The sequence below is a fragment of the Antrostomus carolinensis genome, unplaced genomic scaffold, assembly GCF_000700745.2.
Source record: "Antrostomus carolinensis isolate BGI_N321 unplaced genomic scaffold, ASM70074v2 scaffold925, whole genome shotgun sequence".
NCBI lineage: Eukaryota > Metazoa > Chordata > Aves > Caprimulgiformes > Caprimulgidae > Antrostomus > Antrostomus carolinensis.
In genome coordinates this window covers 14,896-34,694 of record NW_010316853.1, presented here as the reverse complement: position 1 = coordinate 34,694, position 19,799 = coordinate 14,896, and the positions used below count along the sequence as shown (strand labels likewise).

At 40.0% G+C, this 19,799-nt stretch overlaps 1 protein-coding gene across 1 annotated transcript in view; it reads right to left on the bottom strand.

The window, feature by feature from the left end:
* The window catches only part of LOC104525256 (WD repeat- and FYVE domain-containing protein 4), a gene marked incomplete at both ends in the record, with an annotated part of 56,948 nt that overhangs the window by 22,864 nt on the left and 14,285 nt on the right, over window positions 1-19,799 (bottom strand). Inside the window, 18 exons of the mRNA XM_029085057.1 lie at window positions 23-184; window positions 660-785; window positions 1,335-1,510; window positions 2,521-2,726; window positions 3,535-3,634; window positions 4,657-4,748; window positions 6,447-6,608; window positions 7,451-7,524; window positions 7,951-8,103; window positions 9,741-9,931; window positions 10,046-10,157; window positions 10,672-10,823; window positions 12,860-13,091; window positions 15,518-15,702; window positions 16,751-16,969; window positions 17,649-17,725; window positions 18,001-18,205; window positions 19,165-19,277. Coding sequence (XP_028940890.1) covers window positions 23-184; window positions 660-785; window positions 1,335-1,510; window positions 2,521-2,726; window positions 3,535-3,634; window positions 4,657-4,748; window positions 6,447-6,608; window positions 7,451-7,524; window positions 7,951-8,103; window positions 9,741-9,931; window positions 10,046-10,157; window positions 10,672-10,823; window positions 12,860-13,091; window positions 15,518-15,702; window positions 16,751-16,969; window positions 17,649-17,725; window positions 18,001-18,205; window positions 19,165-19,277 — 2,737 coding nt within the window. The remainder of the gene's footprint in view (window positions 1-22; window positions 185-659; window positions 786-1,334; window positions 1,511-2,520; window positions 2,727-3,534; window positions 3,635-4,656; window positions 4,749-6,446; window positions 6,609-7,450; window positions 7,525-7,950; window positions 8,104-9,740; window positions 9,932-10,045; window positions 10,158-10,671; window positions 10,824-12,859; window positions 13,092-15,517; window positions 15,703-16,750; window positions 16,970-17,648; window positions 17,726-18,000; window positions 18,206-19,164; window positions 19,278-19,799) is intronic.

Sequence of the window (19,799 nt, the reverse complement as noted above, 5' to 3'; positions counted from 1 at the left end):
GTGCTGGCTCAGATGCACATACCTTGGGTGGTCCAGAATGGAAAGCAACCATAGCCAAAGTTTTCAAGAAGTCAGGACAGTGCCAAACAGAGTCCTGAGTATAACTGTGATAGATCAAGCACAGAAACTGGATAACGTTCCCTGGATAGGCAATCTCCCAGGAGTCTTCTGCATCTGCAATAGGCTAAACACAGACAAATGTTCATCTAGTCAAGGCAGCATTCCTCTCACTTATGTAGGTTTCTCTTTGCTCCTGCCTAGGTATTCCTAAACAACTAAGCAAATATGACATGGCTACAGAAGTGAGGCAAGGCACAAGCAGCCAACTCTCAACCTGTTGACTGAAGATGCACCCAGTCAGAAAGGTGGAACGTCCTCATCATTAAGAACGGCCAAAACAGGTAATGCTGTGGGAAAGTTCCATCTCTGTGTTCAGAAGTTCTTAAACATGAGCCCATGACATTATCTGGTATGTAATATAACCAGGCCAATAGCCGTGCTGACATTTTGAACTCCCTGCTCGCTGTTATACTCAGTATTTACCTGTGAGGGCAGAAAAATGCTAAGAGTTACAGGTTAAGGCTGTCACTGACATCCGACTCTCTCAGGAAGTTTATTGTGCCATTCCCACTACACTGTCCTTGCAACAAAATGCTTACCTTGTCCACAGTGACTCTAACCATTTCCAGCAGTAAAGTAGCTGCCTCTGCACACAACCCAATTTTGAGGACATTCTCTGTAAGGTGGTGCTGCAAAATCCACTGCAACATAGACTCAAGATCTTTCTACAATAGGAAGAGATATATTTCAAGAAGAGATGGGAATTATATATGGTACATCAAGAACAATGTCTGCTCTCTCCACATGAGAAAAACCCCAAAACATCTTCACATCCAGTAGTTCCTCCCTCTCCTATTAAACGTGTTTATGCAGGATAGCACTCACGGATTGTCCTCTTCTGAAGGATACCTTTGGCACTGCCAGGGCAAAAATGCCTTATGGCTTCTCAGGACTCTGGGGGAAAATACTCAAATCCACTAATTCTGAGATTTTAATGAGCCTTGACAATGTAAAAACATACAGGGAAGCTGAACTACCTTCTAAATTTCATTTAACTACCGCACTTTAACACTTGCACAAACAAGTTTGTTCTGAACACAAATTTCCTTAAATCAAAGTTAACTTACTTAATTTTTAAAGTATGAATGACTAATTCTAGCTATCACTAAAACCACATAAGGTTAACTTGTCTGAGAGTCCTCTCAGAAAAGGCCACAAAATGCCAAAATAGTAAAGCAATAGTAGCTTCATGCTCGTCCACTATTTTTTCATACCTTGGCTGCTTCAGGTGGTTCAGACTGTGGCGTTGCCAGAAAGAGTCCTGCCATGAGCAAGTAGATCTCAGGGATGTGGACATGATCAGTCAGACATCTTTGCAATACAGAAAACCCAAAAATCAAGAAGGAGCCATTTTCATTTTCAGGCACTGGAGGATGAGTTTTTAAATTATCTTTGAAGGAAAAGAAACGGAAAACATTCTTAGGAAGTGTCTAAAAATGAATGCCATATCAGAGGAAGGATTACTGACCCAACTTTATCTTCACTTGTCTGTGTCCCAGGCCACTCAGTACTCTGTTAAGCTGCAACATCAACAGTTCACAAAACTTACTCAGACTAACAGATAAGAATTTTTCCCACTATTACTTTTGTTACAGGAGGTTCTCCCTGAATTATTTTTCTTGCTTTATCTTCCTTTTCTCAGAACCAAAAGTCTCGCCATCAAAAAACAAGCTGAACAAATCTTAAAGAAACAAAAGGTTTCAGGGCACGAGCTGACATCTGAACACTTCAAAGGCTTATCAACTAGCCTGATTTTATGCAAGACAAAAAGGCCCATCTTCCTGCAACTGCTCATCAGAAATGTCAACTACTGTGCAAGGGAGAAGCAATGCTTTCCACCCTTCAGCACAGAAAACTTGAAGTACAAGGATTAGCTTGCCCTAGAAAGTAATTAGGGCTACAAAGATGATTAAGGGGCTGGAGCATCTTTCTTATGAGGAAAGACAGGGAGCTGGGTCTGTTCAGCCTAGAAAAGAGAAGACTGAGAGGGGACCTTGTTAATGTTTACAAATACCTAAAGGGTGGGTGTCAAGAGGATGGGCCAGACTCACAGGACAAGTGGCAACGGGCACAAGCTGGAACACAGGAGGGAAAAAATCTTTACTGTGAGGGTGACAGAGCACTGGAACAGGCTGCCCAGAGAGGTTGCGGAGTCTCCTTCTCTGGAGATGTTCAAAACCCACCTGGATGCATCACAACTCTAGGTGAACCTGCTTTGGCAGGGGGGGGTTGGTCTAGATGATCTCCAGAGGCCCCTTCCAATCCCTACTGTCTGTGACTCTGTAATATCAATTTTTGGTCTACTGATATCAGTGCGAATTCTCCTGTCACACTTCAGCAACCTCCTATCACTGAGCTGGATGAAGAGGTTGTTTTTGGGAGGATTAAACCAACACATACCCATTAGAATACTCAACCCCACAGAGCTGTTTTCCAGCCAGCGCCCAGCCACCATCCCCTCCTTGAATTTGTTCAGCAGCAAACGATTGTGGAGGAAGCACAGAAGTAGCTTGATTCCTAGCACAACTGTGCTAGAGTGCAGGTAGCTCTGTATGAACAGCAGAAACCAGTCTGGCCCCAAGGCCAAAAATGTCTCTTCTTGTTCCCTAGGACAAACAGGGAAATGAAAGCACATTAAAGGAGACATGGTAGAAGACAGAAAAGAGATTTTTATCTAAGATTATCTCTAAGTGATTTAGAAGTTAAAGTTTCTCTAGAAAAAAAAATCTGATTAAAGGTTTACTGCTACACAAAATTGCAAAGATTTAACAATAGACTTGTCCACAGAGTTCAAGCCACTTAATACCCACTAAATCCAACTTCATATTACTGTCAAAAAAGTTCCTTAACATGAAGCTCCTTCTGAGATTGCGTTTCAATAACTGAAGTAAACTACAACAGACTAGAACTTTCAAGCTATGAAATTCAAAATTCCGGTTTAAATTTTGAAGTCCAAGATACGTTAACTAGTGTCAATGCACAGTTACAGCACTCAGCACTACAAACTCTGCCTTTCAGTCACACAAGGTAGAACTACAGTAACTGCATGTTCATGGTTACGATAGAGGCGGTGCAAGTAATCCCACACTAGATTGAATTGATTTTCAAAAACAGCTGGGATTTCTTCAACCCTTGCAATGCAGAAGAAATAGCAATATCCAAGTTCCTCCTTTGAGACATTTTCTGAACACATTAAACTTTTTTCAAAAAGGAGATCAGATGTATGGTTAGATCACACATCTGTGTGAATGTCAGATAAATCACTGACAAAAAATAACTCTGAATTCAGTCTGCTCTTACTATTTTGTTGGGACTCAGATATTATCAGTGTGTTTAGTCCTGGTCAAATACCAGAAAAGAGGAAATCTAGAAGACAGACACTCACCCACATCTTCCTAAATTGTTTCTACTTACTCAGAGGACAGATGAAGTTTGTTTGAGCGCATTACATCTAACAGCATCTTCAGTAACTGGTTTCGAAGCCAGATTGTCTTTCCAGATGTTTGGCTTAAGGCTACAAATATCAGAAAGTAATAAAGAGTAATGAAGAGACAAAACACATGTTCCATTGCTTTGATCAACAACCTTGTTTGCACCAGGTTAGCCCAATTGAAGTACTTATATCAGTCTTTTGCAGAGTAAAAAAATGTAGACATCAGATTTTAGGCATAAGAACTCCTGCTAACATCAGAAATGACCAATGCTTGCATTGTCGAAGTCCTCTCTTTAGAGTTACTTAAAACTCATCCAGACTACATGTTGAATAACAATCCAGAGGAAGCAGTCTCAGGTTAATTAGAGAGGGAAATGTAAACAGGCAATCTGACTTGTATTGCTTAGCTATCTTGTCTATATATACAGGCTACAGTTATCAGTGTCTCCTTAATGTAATACATTGTTTGGAGGTGCAATAACCAATATAGTCTCAACTGAAAGATCGCAATGGAAGAGCCAGCTGGCTGGAAGTTCCCACACACAAAGATGATATAAATACACAGATACTTTAAAAGGTGCAGAGCTCCAAATATTTATTTGCTACAACTACTGTTCACAGAAAATCCAGGATGCCAAGTGAAATTTTATTCCTTCTAATGGCCCAATATGTGAGTTTTGGGACAATTTCCATTTAATGGCCTTCATCTCTGTCTATATCTGAAATCAAACATTGTGTAGGCCCTGGACAACGCAGCCAAAAGTACTGCTGGCTTCTTAGCAGAGAGAGGACAAAAGGTGAACTCCCTTAGCAGAAGGAGGATCTTGCTGTAGGTCAGGCCTTCCTGGATACATATACACACACAGTGACTGTAACTTCACTATTCTTCATATCAGGCCTTTGTAGCAATGTAAGTTTTCCCCACAACTTCAGGTCACCTCAATGAGGCCTGTCCCTTTCCAGATTAAGTAATATGAATTGTCCCTCTTCCTGACACTGGAGGCAGAAGCACTATGTTGAATTTAGGGTTTATCATGCCTTGGGGAAGAAAGGAATTACTTTAGCTATCCATCAGAACATATACTCCAAAGGTAGCTCCTCACCTTCATTGGGCATTTCAGCCACAGTGTCCAGGCAAATCTGATTTTCATCCACAGAAGAAGGTTTCAAAGTGTAAACAAGGAACAATCCAATCCTTGCAGAGAAAGAGGGAACCAGTTTTGGTCAGCAGACAGAGAGTCATCCATTTACTTTGAGATTACATGCAAATCTCAATACTCATTAACGATGACTGTTAAGGACAACCACTGGAAATTCTAATGGCTGCAGAAATCAGTGTTGAAATAGGAATGCAAAAGTTCACAAACTAGGAAGCAAATAAAAAGGACATCTATCTACAAATGCAAGTAATATCTGTTCTACTATAGAAACATTTTTCTCTTTCTCTTGATTTTAAAGGTCTTTCACTATGAAGAAAGTGATGCCAAGTTAAGCACTTTGTTTATAGAAAAGACTCTGAACTCCATGTGCATTCAGATATCACTGTTATCACCACCTGTTTTCCAAGCATGTAGAGGAGAGCACAGAAACCTCAGAAACTACTCAAAGAGGAGGACTGGCAATCTCTTTTCACCTATAGTTTGTTTTAACACATTACCTGGTTCTAAGGACAGATAGATTAATGCGACATACACACTTTGTTAAAGTGCATAACCTCCTCCTCCCCACAGGAAGGGCATTTCTTAAGGGACAGAACACGCTTGTTCTGCAGGAATGGTCCACACAGTAATTTCCATTAGATATGTCAGGAGTCTGGGACCAACAGAAACCCCAGCACCCTTCAGTGCAGCTGAAAGCCTGCTATAGTCTCTGCTCTCCTGCAGCTGGAAGGATAGGTACTGTCTTTTTCTATTCACTCAGCACTCATGGGCCTGACAACCAATTAAATTACCATGGAATAACAAATAATGATATTTTAAGAAAAATGCTCATTCATACTCCTTACCACATGGCAAATTTGGTATACTAAATCCACTACTCACACCGGTATGAAAAAATAATAGGTTAACTCATAGAAGCCCAGGGTAGGAACATACATACAGGTAATTCCACAGAACAGCTGACAAGCAGTAAGTTCACATATTAGCTTACTCCACAGTAACTACTTGAGGTGCTGGTACTCTTCAACAGAGCTAAATGCAGACTGCATAGACCACAGGTTTAACGGGCAACTCAGTTTTTACATTTTATTTTGACAAAGAGTTTTAAAACCAGAGCTGTCATCTGTGCAGTGCATTTCTCTGGAGTTAGTTGGCTGTAGACAGCACTGTGTGGATGTTCCTTGGTTCATAGGCTACAGGCTGATGCAACTAGACTGGGATTATAAAAAATGGAGCAGTGTTTACATTCTATGGAAAGCAAACAAGGATTTAAATTCTTTGCTCCATGAAATCCTGACTAACTTATGTTAACTGATTGAAATTTAAGAACAAAAAGGATAGTTACTGGGATATAAGCCAGGCCAACAGGATTACATACATAGTTGACTGGGGCCAAGATGCAATACTTTAGGGGCAGGGTTTAATGAAACCAAATATTAAGTACAGACTTTTGAGTAGTCCCAGTCATAACAGCAGAACTGTTTGTGCCATTATTGTAAGGGTCATCACCCAACCCATTCTCACACAAACATAAGGTTGCACCCAAGTCTAGTTTTGAAGACATGAAAGAGTTTTTTATCAGTGAGGTTCCTCCAGTTGCCAAAGATCTGGGGGCTCCTACTGAAGATGAGGTGAGGGAAGATGAGGTGAGGGAAGTTATATAGCTCTCTCCAACACTGGCAGGAGTATAGTTCACCTGTAAACTAAGAAAAAGCTATAGACTTGAAGATTACCTGAGAACATCCCTTGTGTTAAAGTATCCTTGTAACAGAAGGGAGAGAATAGTGCAGGCCACAGTGATCCTGGAGTTACTGATTTCAGGATCATTGAAGAGGAAAATGAGCTTGGGCACCATTTGTACCTGGTAGGCAACCAGAGCATTGTGACATCCATCTCTGTAAAAAAGCACAGGGACTATTAAAAGCTTTTACTGGAAAGAACCAAATTTGCTGGGTTTCAACTAAAAAAGATTCTCAGGTTGCACTAATACTTTGCACCTTTGGTTTCTAATGTTGCCTTGGCAACATTTCAAATACTATCAGACAAATTGAATATGTGTCAGCAACAGAGATCTGGAGACTTCTTGGTGTGTTCTCTACCTTTTCCATCTGCTCTCTCCCCTGGAAACTGCTGCATTTCAATGAGTTCAAAGAAAACAACGTTATTGAATTTTTAAGCATCGAGTTGGTGGCAATAAACACTGTTCTTTTAAAACTCATCAAGGGACACTGGACAGCTCTACATAGAGCTTGCTGGTACCAAAAAGAAGGAATCTATCATCCTGCTCTACTCAGCCCCTTTGTCATGCTATGTCTTTTCAGATACATTTAACTCTAGTACAGCTGATTAAGAAAGTATAGTTACAAAAAACTCTTCCTTGGTTGTGTTTTGTTTTTAAACGCAACTTCACCTAAATTTTTATTATTATTATTTCATATACTCAATTCAAACATTCAGATTTCCCCTCTCCAGCAGACATTTAAACATTCATTGTACAGCAGCGGTTCCATGTGAACCAGGTCACCAGAGAGCTTTTCCCAGGCTAGCTCCACAGTGCTCTCAGGGGATGATTAAATCATTAACTCCAGCCTTGAAAGAGCAATATAGGAATGATTCAATCCCAGAGTCTACCGATTCCAACTAGAATTCAACGCTTCATATCCACCTCACAGTTCCAGCCTCAGGTTACAGATGAGCTTGTCCCACATGTTTCTGATTGAAACACTAGCCTGTGTACCTGGAGGACTGCAAGATCTCCACAAGGTGTGAAAAAAGAACAAGGTCAAGATTTTCTGGTGCTTTCATCCAAAGCTGAAAGACAATGGAAAACACAGATTTTACTGCTCTGCTGAGCTGAGAGGACAGTAAACTATGGCAGAGAAACAGTTACAAGTAGTTCAGGGAGGATAACATCACAAACTCTCAATCATTTCTGCAATGACAACCTGCAGGCACTCGGAAATCACTGTCAGTGTGAGGACTTGTTGCTCCTGAGCGAGGCCTGAGGAGCAGGCCATCAGGGTTTTGCTCCAGAAACTGCACAGGGACACAGTGGGGAGCTATGGTGACAGAGAACATGCCATTCCTGGAGCTACCACCTGCCCAGGTGAGACACAGTGTAGAAAATCACCACCCCATCCCAAATATTGGATCCAGTAGGTGCTGTGAACAAAATAAATCTTATATAAAGCCATCTTTAATACTGCCAAACTCACAAATTAACATCAACAGTTTTACCTCAAAGTTGCAGAGAACATACTGGAATGCACTATAATTCTTGATGACTGAAGACTCAAATCCAAGCTCAGCTGTGCCCACTAGGGAGAACATTAACTGTAAAATCCTATTGTTTAAGAGTTGTGTCTTCCTTTTCAATAGATAGGTCAGCAACTGAAAAAAAGAGGTTTAGTATCTTCTGAGTATAAATTTATATTTATAAACTCATATATAACATTATTCTTTAATTAAAGATAAATGCACCGTTTACATGGCTGTAGTAGTCATGCATGAATACATCTTATATAAGCACCATGAAGTAAGTGAAGATTTCAGTCCTGGCATAAAATTTTGTGTAGCAGGTGAAAGGGTAAGTTTTTGAAGGGGTTTGACAACTCTGTGGCATTGGACAGGAGCAAAATACATGCCATATTATGTTGAATGGAATTTTAAAAAAGCAACATATAAATATAATTGTAAATAACCACAGGAGGTTTTCTATACTATTCTTCATGGTTGTATTCTTAGTTGCTTGCAAATGGTGTTAGTTTAAAAAAAAATTTAATTTTGACCTCTTCAAATGAAAGATGTGTATGAAACATTGCCAGTTTCACAATGAGTCTATCTTTGATTATCCAGTGAACTCCTGATATAGTGAGAAAAATGTTCAGAAAGCCACTACATTTTTATTAGGTTGGGAGGAGTAGATATTAATTTGAAAATACTTATAAAGACATGTTTTTATTAGTTAGCTGTTTAAAAAAAAAAAAAAGAGGTTCAGACATCCAAACAAAGACCACAACCACTCCATTACAGCATGATGGTCAGTCATGTGGAGAGAATACTATCTAGTACAAAGTCAAAAGGAGCAGTTTGTGCACAATCTAAGGGCTGGCATTCACCTAAAAGAAAGGACTGGGCAAGCAATATCCAAGTATGATAAATACATTCATATGAATCAGGATCAATTTATGAACAAGTCACAATTTTGAAAAATGGAAAACATAATAAATCATTCATGAAGCACTAATGTTAAGAGTCTCGTTTGGAACAATCCCTGTTAAAGAGTCTTCTCTGTACTGTAAGACTCTGCTTAGCCTGTGCAGCATAAAATAAATGATACTGAACTGAAACTTCACACTTGAGCCTTAACCCATCCAATATTATGTATATAGTGCTTAAAATTTGCCCTGGTTCTCCCAAAGCCCTGAGCCAACCAAGCTCTTCAGTCTGCACAGCTTTCACTTTTGAAGGGTGAATTTAGGACAGACCAAATTAATGAAATCCAGACAATACTTATTTATATCAGCACAATTCCTAATACACAGTAAAGACTGAGACAGAGAAATTAATTGTCAGCCCTACAATGGGCAGTCTATAAAGGGGAATCTTAGGCTGGATGAGTAAAGGGGAGGAAGAAGACCTGCCTGAGAAGTGGTCTCTTGTGGAAGGGATCAAATGTATTGGTAAAAGGTGAAGGGTGGGTCACTCACAATTCTGCTGCACTGGCTTTACCAACTATAGTGTTCTTAATACAGGCAGCATACCACCTTCCATTATCAGATCATGTCTGACCAAGAAGCATCTGTCTTCACCTTCCCATCAGCAGATAGACTGTTACAGAGGTTCCCAGAGATGTAAGCACAGAATTTAGAGCACTATCCTATATCCTCCCTCTCAAAGATCTCATAATTTACAAAGTTACAACCATAAGTGCTGATATGCTTGGTCCATTGCCATTGATAGGCTTTGGGATGAAGCCCTCCAAGGGAAAGACTATGACCAGAATGAATGAACAAGAGAGTATCTACCTGGTAGCCATGCATGTGCCTCATCAATTTTTCACTCATTGGGCTACTGTTCAGGATGGAGTTCAGGACTTTGACAGCTGCATACATGGTGTGGTCATCACGGGCCATAGCAATGAGACCCAGAAGAATGGCAGGGCCTCCAATGAAGTTCAGGCTAGTAGCTGCTGGAGAGGACTGGAACACTCTTATCCCTAGGAAATTGTAGCGTTACTCTACCAGGAAGTTACATGGACTAAATCTGTTATTGGACAAAGAAAGGCCCAACTCTTAAAAAAATATGAAACATTAGGGGATAGTGCATTTACCGTATTGTCCCAGAGCAACTGACCCAATAGTCCTCAAAGAACCTGAGAGATGTCCAGCAATATTTTTAGCCAGGAATACTGGAGTTGAACTGTCCCGAGAGTTAATCCCAATCTAAAAGAGATAAAAGACACAACCTAGGAAAAAACAGAATAGTACTGGGGAGACAAAAAATAACAAGTAGACGCTCTAATACTTTAGATTATTACTTTTAGACTTTGAAAATATTTTTCCTTCAAAGTTGATTGTTACAACAAACATTGTTCACCCACCTAAGATATCCTACAACCTCATTATTTTGACATGTCAGTACATTCTTGCCAAGAATGCCAAGTATAGCATGTGAAAGGTCTTAAAGGCATTAAGAAATCACAGACCAAACCAAATTTTCACTAGACCTGAAAACTATGGCTTCTGTTGCTGTTTCAAGAAAGGTTTTTAACATTGTGTTCACACTGTCACAGATTAAAACAAAACAATGAGTAGAGTGGAGTTAAGGAATGGGAAGAGAAGCTGGAAAAAAAATCACTGAAGGCATGGAACTAAGACAAAATCACAATCTATGTTCTAGGAAACCAATCAGAAACGAGAGCAAATGTGTTTAAGACAAATGAGGGAAATCTATGACCTCTTTGGCAATCAGCCGGCCATCCACTTCATTGTAGGAGCTCTTTATATCTTGGACCGTAGTGAAAGATGAGCACACGGCATTGATTCCAAAAGAAATTTTCTCTTCTGTCACCAGAGGTGTAGGATTATAATCACTGTACTCATCCTTACCTAAAACAAGAGAGACTATCAATCTGTGAAGAAACTTTGCATGCTTGACGTATGAGATAGGAGAGGGGCAGCTGAAAAATAACTGGAGGAAACCAATGTTTAGAGGGGAATTTGATTTTGACTTATGTATAATTAGAAAAAAGCCCTCACCCTTTGCAACACAGCTCATGGCAGTTTGCCAGTGTAATCATCAGTAAGAGACGTGCTTGGCTTGTCTCCTACAGTTACTGCTTTGTGTAGATCCTACATCTTCTCCCAGTATCTCATGAGGTTCAGAAAAGTTCAGAATAAACATTTCTCTGTTAATACAACACAAAGAAACATTCTGGGCAGAGAAAACATTTCAGAGGCCTTCCATGTTACTGGGAGCTTTCTCAGGGTACTAGGAGCGAGGATTCATATGGAAGAAAAAGGAAAGAGAGGCAAAAGTTCAGAGCTGCCAACTCACAACATATGGGAAGCTTCTAAAAAGTATAAGCCTCCATATAGCTGATGCTAGTTAGTGAGAAGGAATGAGGCACTGGTGAGATGGGACACAACACTGCTGAAACAATGCAAACTGCTGTTCACAAAAAGGTCATAAATCCATTTTAAGGATTAAACTATAATAGTTTGGAGTTTTGTGATGAAACTTTTTTTAAGTCAAAATTTCAATTAAAAGTTTCTTTCCCCTCATCTCCCCACAAAAAGAGGCGGACGGTGGGAAGAGAGCAAGACAGATCATTTCACAATGATGAGATCATGTCTTGCACCGCTGAGTGGCCAAGTCAGATGGCCACAATCTGTTAGTATTGAAGTCCAGCTGGGGAGACCAAAGTACGGAGGAGAACAAGCACCTCAGACCTCATAAAGACTCAATACTTCAGAAAAATCAAATCCTTCCGACTTCCATTGGCAGTATTTTTATTTTAGGGTTGTATTTTGATAGAATTTCTCTTTCAACAAACCCTTCCCATTTTTGACTTACAGATTTATTTTTTTGTGTCTAGATAGACAGCATTCTGAAAGAGTACTTTCAGACAGTCTTTTCACATTGCTTTAAGCTGGAACATCACAAGGTGGGATTATTCTGCTCTGTTCAAATGGGAAATGACCATTCCATTTAATCTCAAGCTCTAGTACAGAGGTGAATGCACTACTTAGAATCACAGAATCATAGAATGGTTAGGGTTGAAAGGGATCTTAAAGATCATCTAGTTCCAACCCCCCTGCCATAAGCAGGGACACCTTCCACTAGACCATGTTGCTCAAACTTGGTTTGAGCAACCTTATCCAGCCTGGCCTTAAACACTTCCAGGGAGGGGGCATCCACAACTTCCTTGGGCAACCTGTTCCAGTGTCTGACCACCCTCACAGGAAAGAATTTTTTCCTAACATCTAATCTAAACCTACCCTCTTCCAGTTTAGAGCCATTTCCCCTTGTTTTATCACTACCTGCCCTTGTAAAAAGTCCCTCCCCAGCTTTCTTGTAGGCCCCTTCAGGTAATGGAAGACTGTTATAAGATCTCCCCTAAACCTTCTCTTTTTCAGGCTGAAAACAAACCTTGTTGAACAAACAGGAATCGATAACTTAAATGTTTTGTCTGCCTGTTTAATAATTGAAGCTAACAGTATACTTTAGTTAAAATGCCTCTTCATTAAACAGAATGTAACTTATTCCCCTACTCCTCTATCCTACTCTGCAGGCATTTGCAACTAAAGACAACGCTTCTTTTTCTGCCATATTTTTCTGTTGCACCAGAAATGCAGAATGCCTCAGTTACAAAGCTGCTGCTTTAATATTTGTCCAACAGAAATTGCAATCTCTCCAGCTCTCTGCTGCCTGACACTCACCCTTCTTTTTCTGCCCCATTTCCAGTATATTACAAGATCCTCATTGTATCTTACTACAATCTTGTATAACACTAAGTAACGCTGAGTTCCAGACTTTTAGAGGGAGCTCTAGGCACATCTTGAATACTAATAGCAGATTGTAAGTGTAAAAAGAGCATTGCCCTGACACAGAAGTGGTGGTGGATACAAGAATTATCACATACCTGGAAGCTGTACTGCTTGGAAATTGCTGCAATACTGTGGGCCAAGCTTATTAATCACCTCCATGGTTTCCACAGAGATGGCTTCTTCAAACAAGTATGCAGGGCCAAGGCGCCAGGTCAAGGAGGACTTCTGTTTCCAAATTCGAGGAGTAGCTATGTACCCATAAACATCAATAAAGGAAGAGGGTTCCATGGAAATACAGCTACCTGGTAAGGGCTGGAGATACTGCATCTGTAACAGAGGAAGAATTCACTGAGGGGACTCAAATACACTTGGGGTGCCTTAAGGTCTGGGAAGTACTGCCTGCTGCTTCTTTCTTCAATGAAGTCTCAGTCAGCTTTGCAACACAATTATCAAATACTGTTTAGAAATTGGACTTTCAGAAGTATCACAAACAAGCATTTTGGGAAGCTCAAGCCTACCTTTTGTTCAAAAAACACAGTCAAAATAATTTCAAGTGTTGGCAAAGAAAAACCCTGTCTGGAACCCAGAGTTATTTTTCCTTTTCTTCACTTCATAACTCAGAATGTGACTTTCAACACAGAAAGACAAGTTACAGATCACACCTTGTACTAAGCACCCAGAGAATAAACAGGTTTTGAAGAGTAGTGTCTAAGTGCATCAGATAGCTTCAGTGAAAGTGACATAGTTTAGGAAATTGGACCATTTATTTTTGCTATCAAAATAAAGATTCAACCCCTTAAATTAAGTCTATTATTTCACTTTAATGTGGACAGCTTTAGCAGGAAGCAGTTGGAATTTTTTTGGTAGAGAGAAACTATTTTGTGCTTAAGGGCTTAGCCCTGCCTTTAACAATTGGCTGATAGGATGAGAGACTCATAGCACTTACTGATTTCTGACTACTGAGCTGTAAAAGACAGGGCTGGTCAATATTAGGAGGCAAGACTTGATACCTGAGTGAACAAGTGTTAGGCTTGATGCAACACAGTAACCCACTCCACCACCCAAAAATAACTGTTAGTATTGATAACAAGCTTTGTGCAATTCTGATTTCTTACACAATCTTTTCTTCACTGTACACGTCAAGATGAAGGCCTGCATCATGTCAGAGACCTCAGCACTGGGACTGTCTTTTATTTACTAAAAGCTTGTTTTATTTATTATGAGCTGTTTGACTGTATGTTAAACACATTTGCTGTGAATTCTTTAATCAATTGCAATGCTTAGGCCTAGTTTTATTGATGACTTTCAGTCTCATTTGAAGGAAGGCAAATTAAATTAAATTTTCATTCTTGAAATGAATATAGGTCCCAAAAGGCATTTAGAAGACAGATCATTTTTCTCAAGTATGGGAAAGAGAATATTTGGAATTAAACAGGTTGCTTTTGCAAGGGAAGTATAAAACACACAAGTGAGCTTTGCATATGTTGAGATTGATTTGAAATATAGGAACAAAAAAGAAGAGACCAAGATTACAAGCTTCAATTAATAAAAAGAGTCTAATCAAAAACAAAACCAAAAAACAATCACACCAACCAGAGCTGCAACAGAAATATGCTTCATTTTAAACATTGCTAGCCTAAAGCATTCAAAATCCAGGAGCATGAGGATAATGATAATATACATGAAGGACTCTTCTCTTTTATCCTGTAGATTATTAACCCTTCAGGTACATTTGGATTGCGTTCTCGTGATATCTCATCCAACCTGAGAAATTCACCATTTGAGAACTGACTTGTATGCAACAAGGAGAGGAAATACTAGCTACACCAACATTTACAGTGAACTCATGAGTTATCATTGAAATTCACAAATTTCTCCTAATGGAAACATTTCTTTCACTTCTATTAACTCAAAAAAGAGCTAATATTTTAATTCAAGAGCTATCTCACACACTAAACAACTAACCGGGAAGAACATCTATCTGTTCCCGAATGCTTAGAGTGCCAGTGGGAAAAAGGCCACTGACTCATCAGCTGATTGTTCAGTGGGTCTAACAGGAAGAGGACAGCTTGAAACAAGCCTGTGTAATACGCTTGAGGAAATTCCATCCATCTTGGGATTCTTGTAAAGAGCTGGCCAGTCACAGAAACTTATTTCTCTGCAATCTTGTCCCTTTTCCAGGCCTTTCTTCAAAAATGGAGGTTCCCTACATAACTTATCACCTTTGCAAGTTTTAGCCTAAATCCAAAAGCACCTTCGGTTTAGGATTCTCTGGTCACAACTTAATGCGATGCACTTTTTATATCTGACAGCTTCTGAAAATCTTGGCTGTAAACTGAGAGATCCTCGAAATCACTAGTCAATTGAGAAAATTTTGGCCTAAGGGTACAACTGAATTCCATCAACATAACCCTGAGCTTCCAGCAAACTAGGTAACCTCAACTCTCAGATGAGTGTAACCACCTAAAATTGCCCTGGTTATCTGCTTGCTGAGGCAGGAGGGGTGAACTAGTTCAAAGCATCGGTAAAAGCTGATAACAATTCTGAAAAGCAGCACAAACACACCCTGGTTTGTATGGATTTCTGACTCTACTCAAGCATAGTGCTAACTGGCATGTGTTACGTACACAAATCATCATGCTTTGAGTCTATCTGGTTAATACTGAGAAGTCGTGGTGTGTGCACGAGGAGATGAAAATAAAAAGCAATGAAAGGTAAATGTTAAGCACAAGATCTATGCAGAGAGCCTTTACCTTTGCAGAGCCAAGCATTTGACCATTTATATAAGCTGACACAATGCAGTTCTTCTTTGCTTCCTTAGCAACTGTCACTGTGAGATGATGCCACTGCCCAGTGATTAGCAGCTTGCCACAGCCAAACTGGACTTGCCCTGGAAGTGGGGAAGGATTTAGGACCTCACACTCAGGTTCCATGATATCTGTAATGGCAAGAACAGGGGGCAGTCAACAGAAAGCCTCTCTCACTTTCCCCTGCCTCTGGAACAAAACTATCTAATATGTCACAAAGAACATGATTCTCTGTAGATATACAGTGATTTGGTGATATTCTGTTCAATGCAATTAAAACATTCCCTGAAGGTCTGTTATCAGGACCTGAGACTTGCACAACTCTTAAGATCTCTCCAGCATACAATGTGCCATGCTCCCAAACAACATCTGCTAGTTGCCTCAATGCTGCAAAACTAGACTGAACTAGGACAAAGACAACAGATTCTCTAAGAGGGGAACCCCTCAGGATATTCACTGAATTAGCTGACAGGAAAAAAAAAAAATCCTAGTGAATTTATGAGATAATAAAACTCTGTACATTAATTTGTAGTTTTTATGAAAAGAGGTAAGCTGGGATTTTTAACATCATCTAAGGGAATCGGAGCACTCACACAATGTCAACTGTGCATGAAAAATCCCAGCTACTATTCCCACTCCATTCCCAACCTCCCCTGCAATGTTCACTCACTTTCACATTTGAAGTAGCTACTGTACTGAATAAGGAGAAAGGGATAAATGTCAACGTGGAAAAAAGATTAACAGGCTGGCATGATAGAAAACATTCTAAAAGTGAGGAAAGGAAATGAGCTGTTTGATTAGGAAGCTAGATCACTCCCAAACTCCTCAGTCCTACCCTCCAAACCTGCCTACTGTCACACAAAACAGGCAGGGACCAGCTGGTTCAAGTCCCATCCCCACAACTGCACACAAGCATACAACTGACAATCAAAAGCTTTCCTTAGAATATTTATAAGTTTTATCATATATTGCAGGCCAAAAAATTATTCTTAATTCCTACAGCAAATTTAAAACTGAAATAAGACCAGGAATTACAATCATAACAGGCTGCCAGAAGAAAAATGGAGAGATAAAAAGTTTCAATGTCCTGGGTACTTATAAGAAGAGGAAATTTGTTAATGAAAAATTCCAGATAATTCAGAGGACACAACACTGCAGCTTGACTGAGAAAAGCCTTACCAAGAGGCTGGAATTCCACTTCTTCTGTGGAAATGACCAAAAAACAGTCATGTGGGAGGAAGCTTACTGAAAAGCAAATAAATTCTTGCTCCGTTCTTGACATGTGCCTCACAACTGTGAGGAAACGGAGTGGGTGACTGTTGTGCTCCAAACCAAACTTGCTAACCAGAAACCAGCAGGAGAATGTCAGGCCGCTTGAGGGAGGGAACATTCTGGTGCCTGTAGACAGGAAACAAAAAGGCAGTGAGGAAGTTGGTTTCCTTGTGCAGACATTAGCAAACTGCTTTGTTTCATTTGTAGCCCAAACTATGTATGAACCAACATTAGAATATGAGGTTTAATTTCTGTTCTTGTCTATTAGATTTCACTGCCTATCTTCAATATCATAGAGACTTCACATATGAGTATGTGCACATGTATAAATTACCCAAAATTGACTGATGAGAAATGACTACTAGATCTGTATGCCACAGAGTTGAACAATTGGTAAGCACTGAGCCAGAAACAAATTTTCTCAAAGTTCACAAAGTTCAGGAAGCAAAAGGTACAGCCATTTCCCAGTTTACCCAATAGAGGATTTTGACCTATAGGATAATCCCATTTCATGTTAAGTGACAATTTCTAGTCCATCCATGGGAGATTACCCTAAAATCTGGGAGCTCTTACTTGTTAAGACTGTTTTCTTAGCAGCCTACTGTAAATTTGTATTGCTAAAGTTAATGCCAATACATCACACTATTAAGTTGCATCTGATACTGCATTTTGGTGAGCAGTCCGAGTTATACAGCTCAGAGATGGACTGGGACAAAGAGACGGAAGTGTATTGAAACACACAGCTTATTTCCTGCCATTTCTTACAAATGCTTTCAGGAAGCTGTAGGTAAGTCCAAGTGCTTACCCATGCCAATTCCTCCTGAGACAGATTGCTCTGCACTGGGTCCCATAACAGTGGCCAAGGTAGGGAAGTATAGACACCTACAAAAGCAAAGCAAGGACCCATTCATCAGAAACATAAAATCATTCCTGAAAGTCATCAGTGACTTAATACTGTAGAATCATGGTAGCAAGTCAGAATCTAAGCTATCAGCAATAAGACAATAATAAAACAGGTTAGCAACATTGCTGCAAGGAAGGCAGCGATTAGGCACAAGGCTTGACTAAGATGGAGAGAGAAGTGATCAGTTGCTGTGTCCAGAATAAGGGCTTGGAGACTTCCGAGTAGCTGAAGAGAAAAGCAACAGCAGCAATACCCGTATCCTTCCATGGACATGTCAAACTCCACAAACGATGGAGCCAAAGCAGTGCCGCGGAGCTGGAAGTTTCGAGGCGATGTCATGGAGATGAGACTCATTGCAGTCTGGAGTGCCAATGCAGATCCCTTAGACACCCAAGGAGAGTTGACAGGCACAACTGTCTGAGGATCAGTTTTATTGTCTACCATGTCCTCTTCTGAACCTACAAGATAACATAGTGCCTAACCAGATCAGTGTCTGCAATACTTTTTTCAATCACAGGCTTTGCCTGTATTCAGTTCATCACTGATACGAACAGTGCTGCATGTTCTTCAAATAACACACCCTCAGCAGCCTTCGGAAATCCCAGCAAGACACAAAAATATTGCACTGAGTGAATTACAAAATGGGAGGCTGGCAGGAGAAACGAGCTTACAGAAGTAACAGCTGTACTTTCTCCACACACATCTTCAGGCAGCTCCAAACTTCACCTCTAGTAAAAAAGGGCTCCTGACCCATTGCTACCATTTTGCTCATAGATAGACTATTCAATTCTGACATAACACAATGGTTACAACCAACATGTGGGAGAGAATCTGAAGAATGACAGCAAAGGACATAAGACACAAATTTGCACCATGCCGTAACAGGTGTCTCACAGGCACAAGAACAGTTTAAGCACCAAATATTACTACTGTAGTCTTTCATTTGCAAAATATTTTAGAACAGAGAAAGGACTTAGATGGAAGATGGCCTGTATAAGCAAGGCAGGTTATGAGGATATCCTAGGAATTACAAAATGCAGTGCTCTTTATTCACATCTATTCTGTTTTTGCCTATAAACCCCAGGGAAAAGATGCTGCAAAGCCAGGAGACACTCCCCTTGGTCTGTGGAATATGATTAGTATTTTTATAGATCGCTTCCATGTCTGATCCAGCAAAGTCTAAATCTATATCAGCATCTGGCTTCAGAACACTATCTCCGCTGGTCATTAGACGAGCTCTCAGTGTTGGTCAAGTACCACCCAACCTGGGCAATACCCAGTCTAAAACATCCAGGCATACTTCATCTTCACTGCGACTGTCTCGGAGCAGCCTACTCCAACAGCAGTTTCCTGTCATTACAGAGACATCTATAACCCAGCCGCTGTACCAGTAACAGGCTGTTCTTTCTGTGCTTACCTTCATTCCAAGTTGCTTTAGTTGAATCACTCCCCTGACATGAAAGAGCTTTGGTCTTGTTTGTGCTGGGCCAGGAAGGTAGTGGTAGAGAACCTCCCAACCAAAGAAATTGCCTAACATGAAAAAAAAGAAGCAAGCAACCAAAAAAAGGAAAAAAATCAAGTCAGACACTTGGGAGTCGTAGCAACCATGCAGATACAGCTCAGCTCTGGAGATCAACTTTCTTATTGGATACCAAATTTTAAAGACATCCCAAACAAAACAGAAGGAATGTTTTCCACTGTATCATCACAAATATTTCTTTTGCTTTACACTTCTCTTTTCAATTTTTTCCTATTGAAAATAGACAAAGGTTATTTTCTGCATCAATACTTTTGAATACTACTAATTTTTCAGAAAAAAAAAGATCTATGTGTGGGGTTTTTTTTCGGGGGTGGAGCGGTTTTTTTTGTGTGTTGGGTTGTTTGGGTTTTTTTAATTTTAAGAAATTATGTTCCATCTTTGAGTAAAATAAATCCAGTCTTCCACTGCATATCCAACTACATCTGCACTTTGATCTCTATTAGGTACTCTCAAGCCTAGCATTTCTTAGCATTGAAGAAGAAAGTACATCCTCAAAGTAGAAACAACAGAGA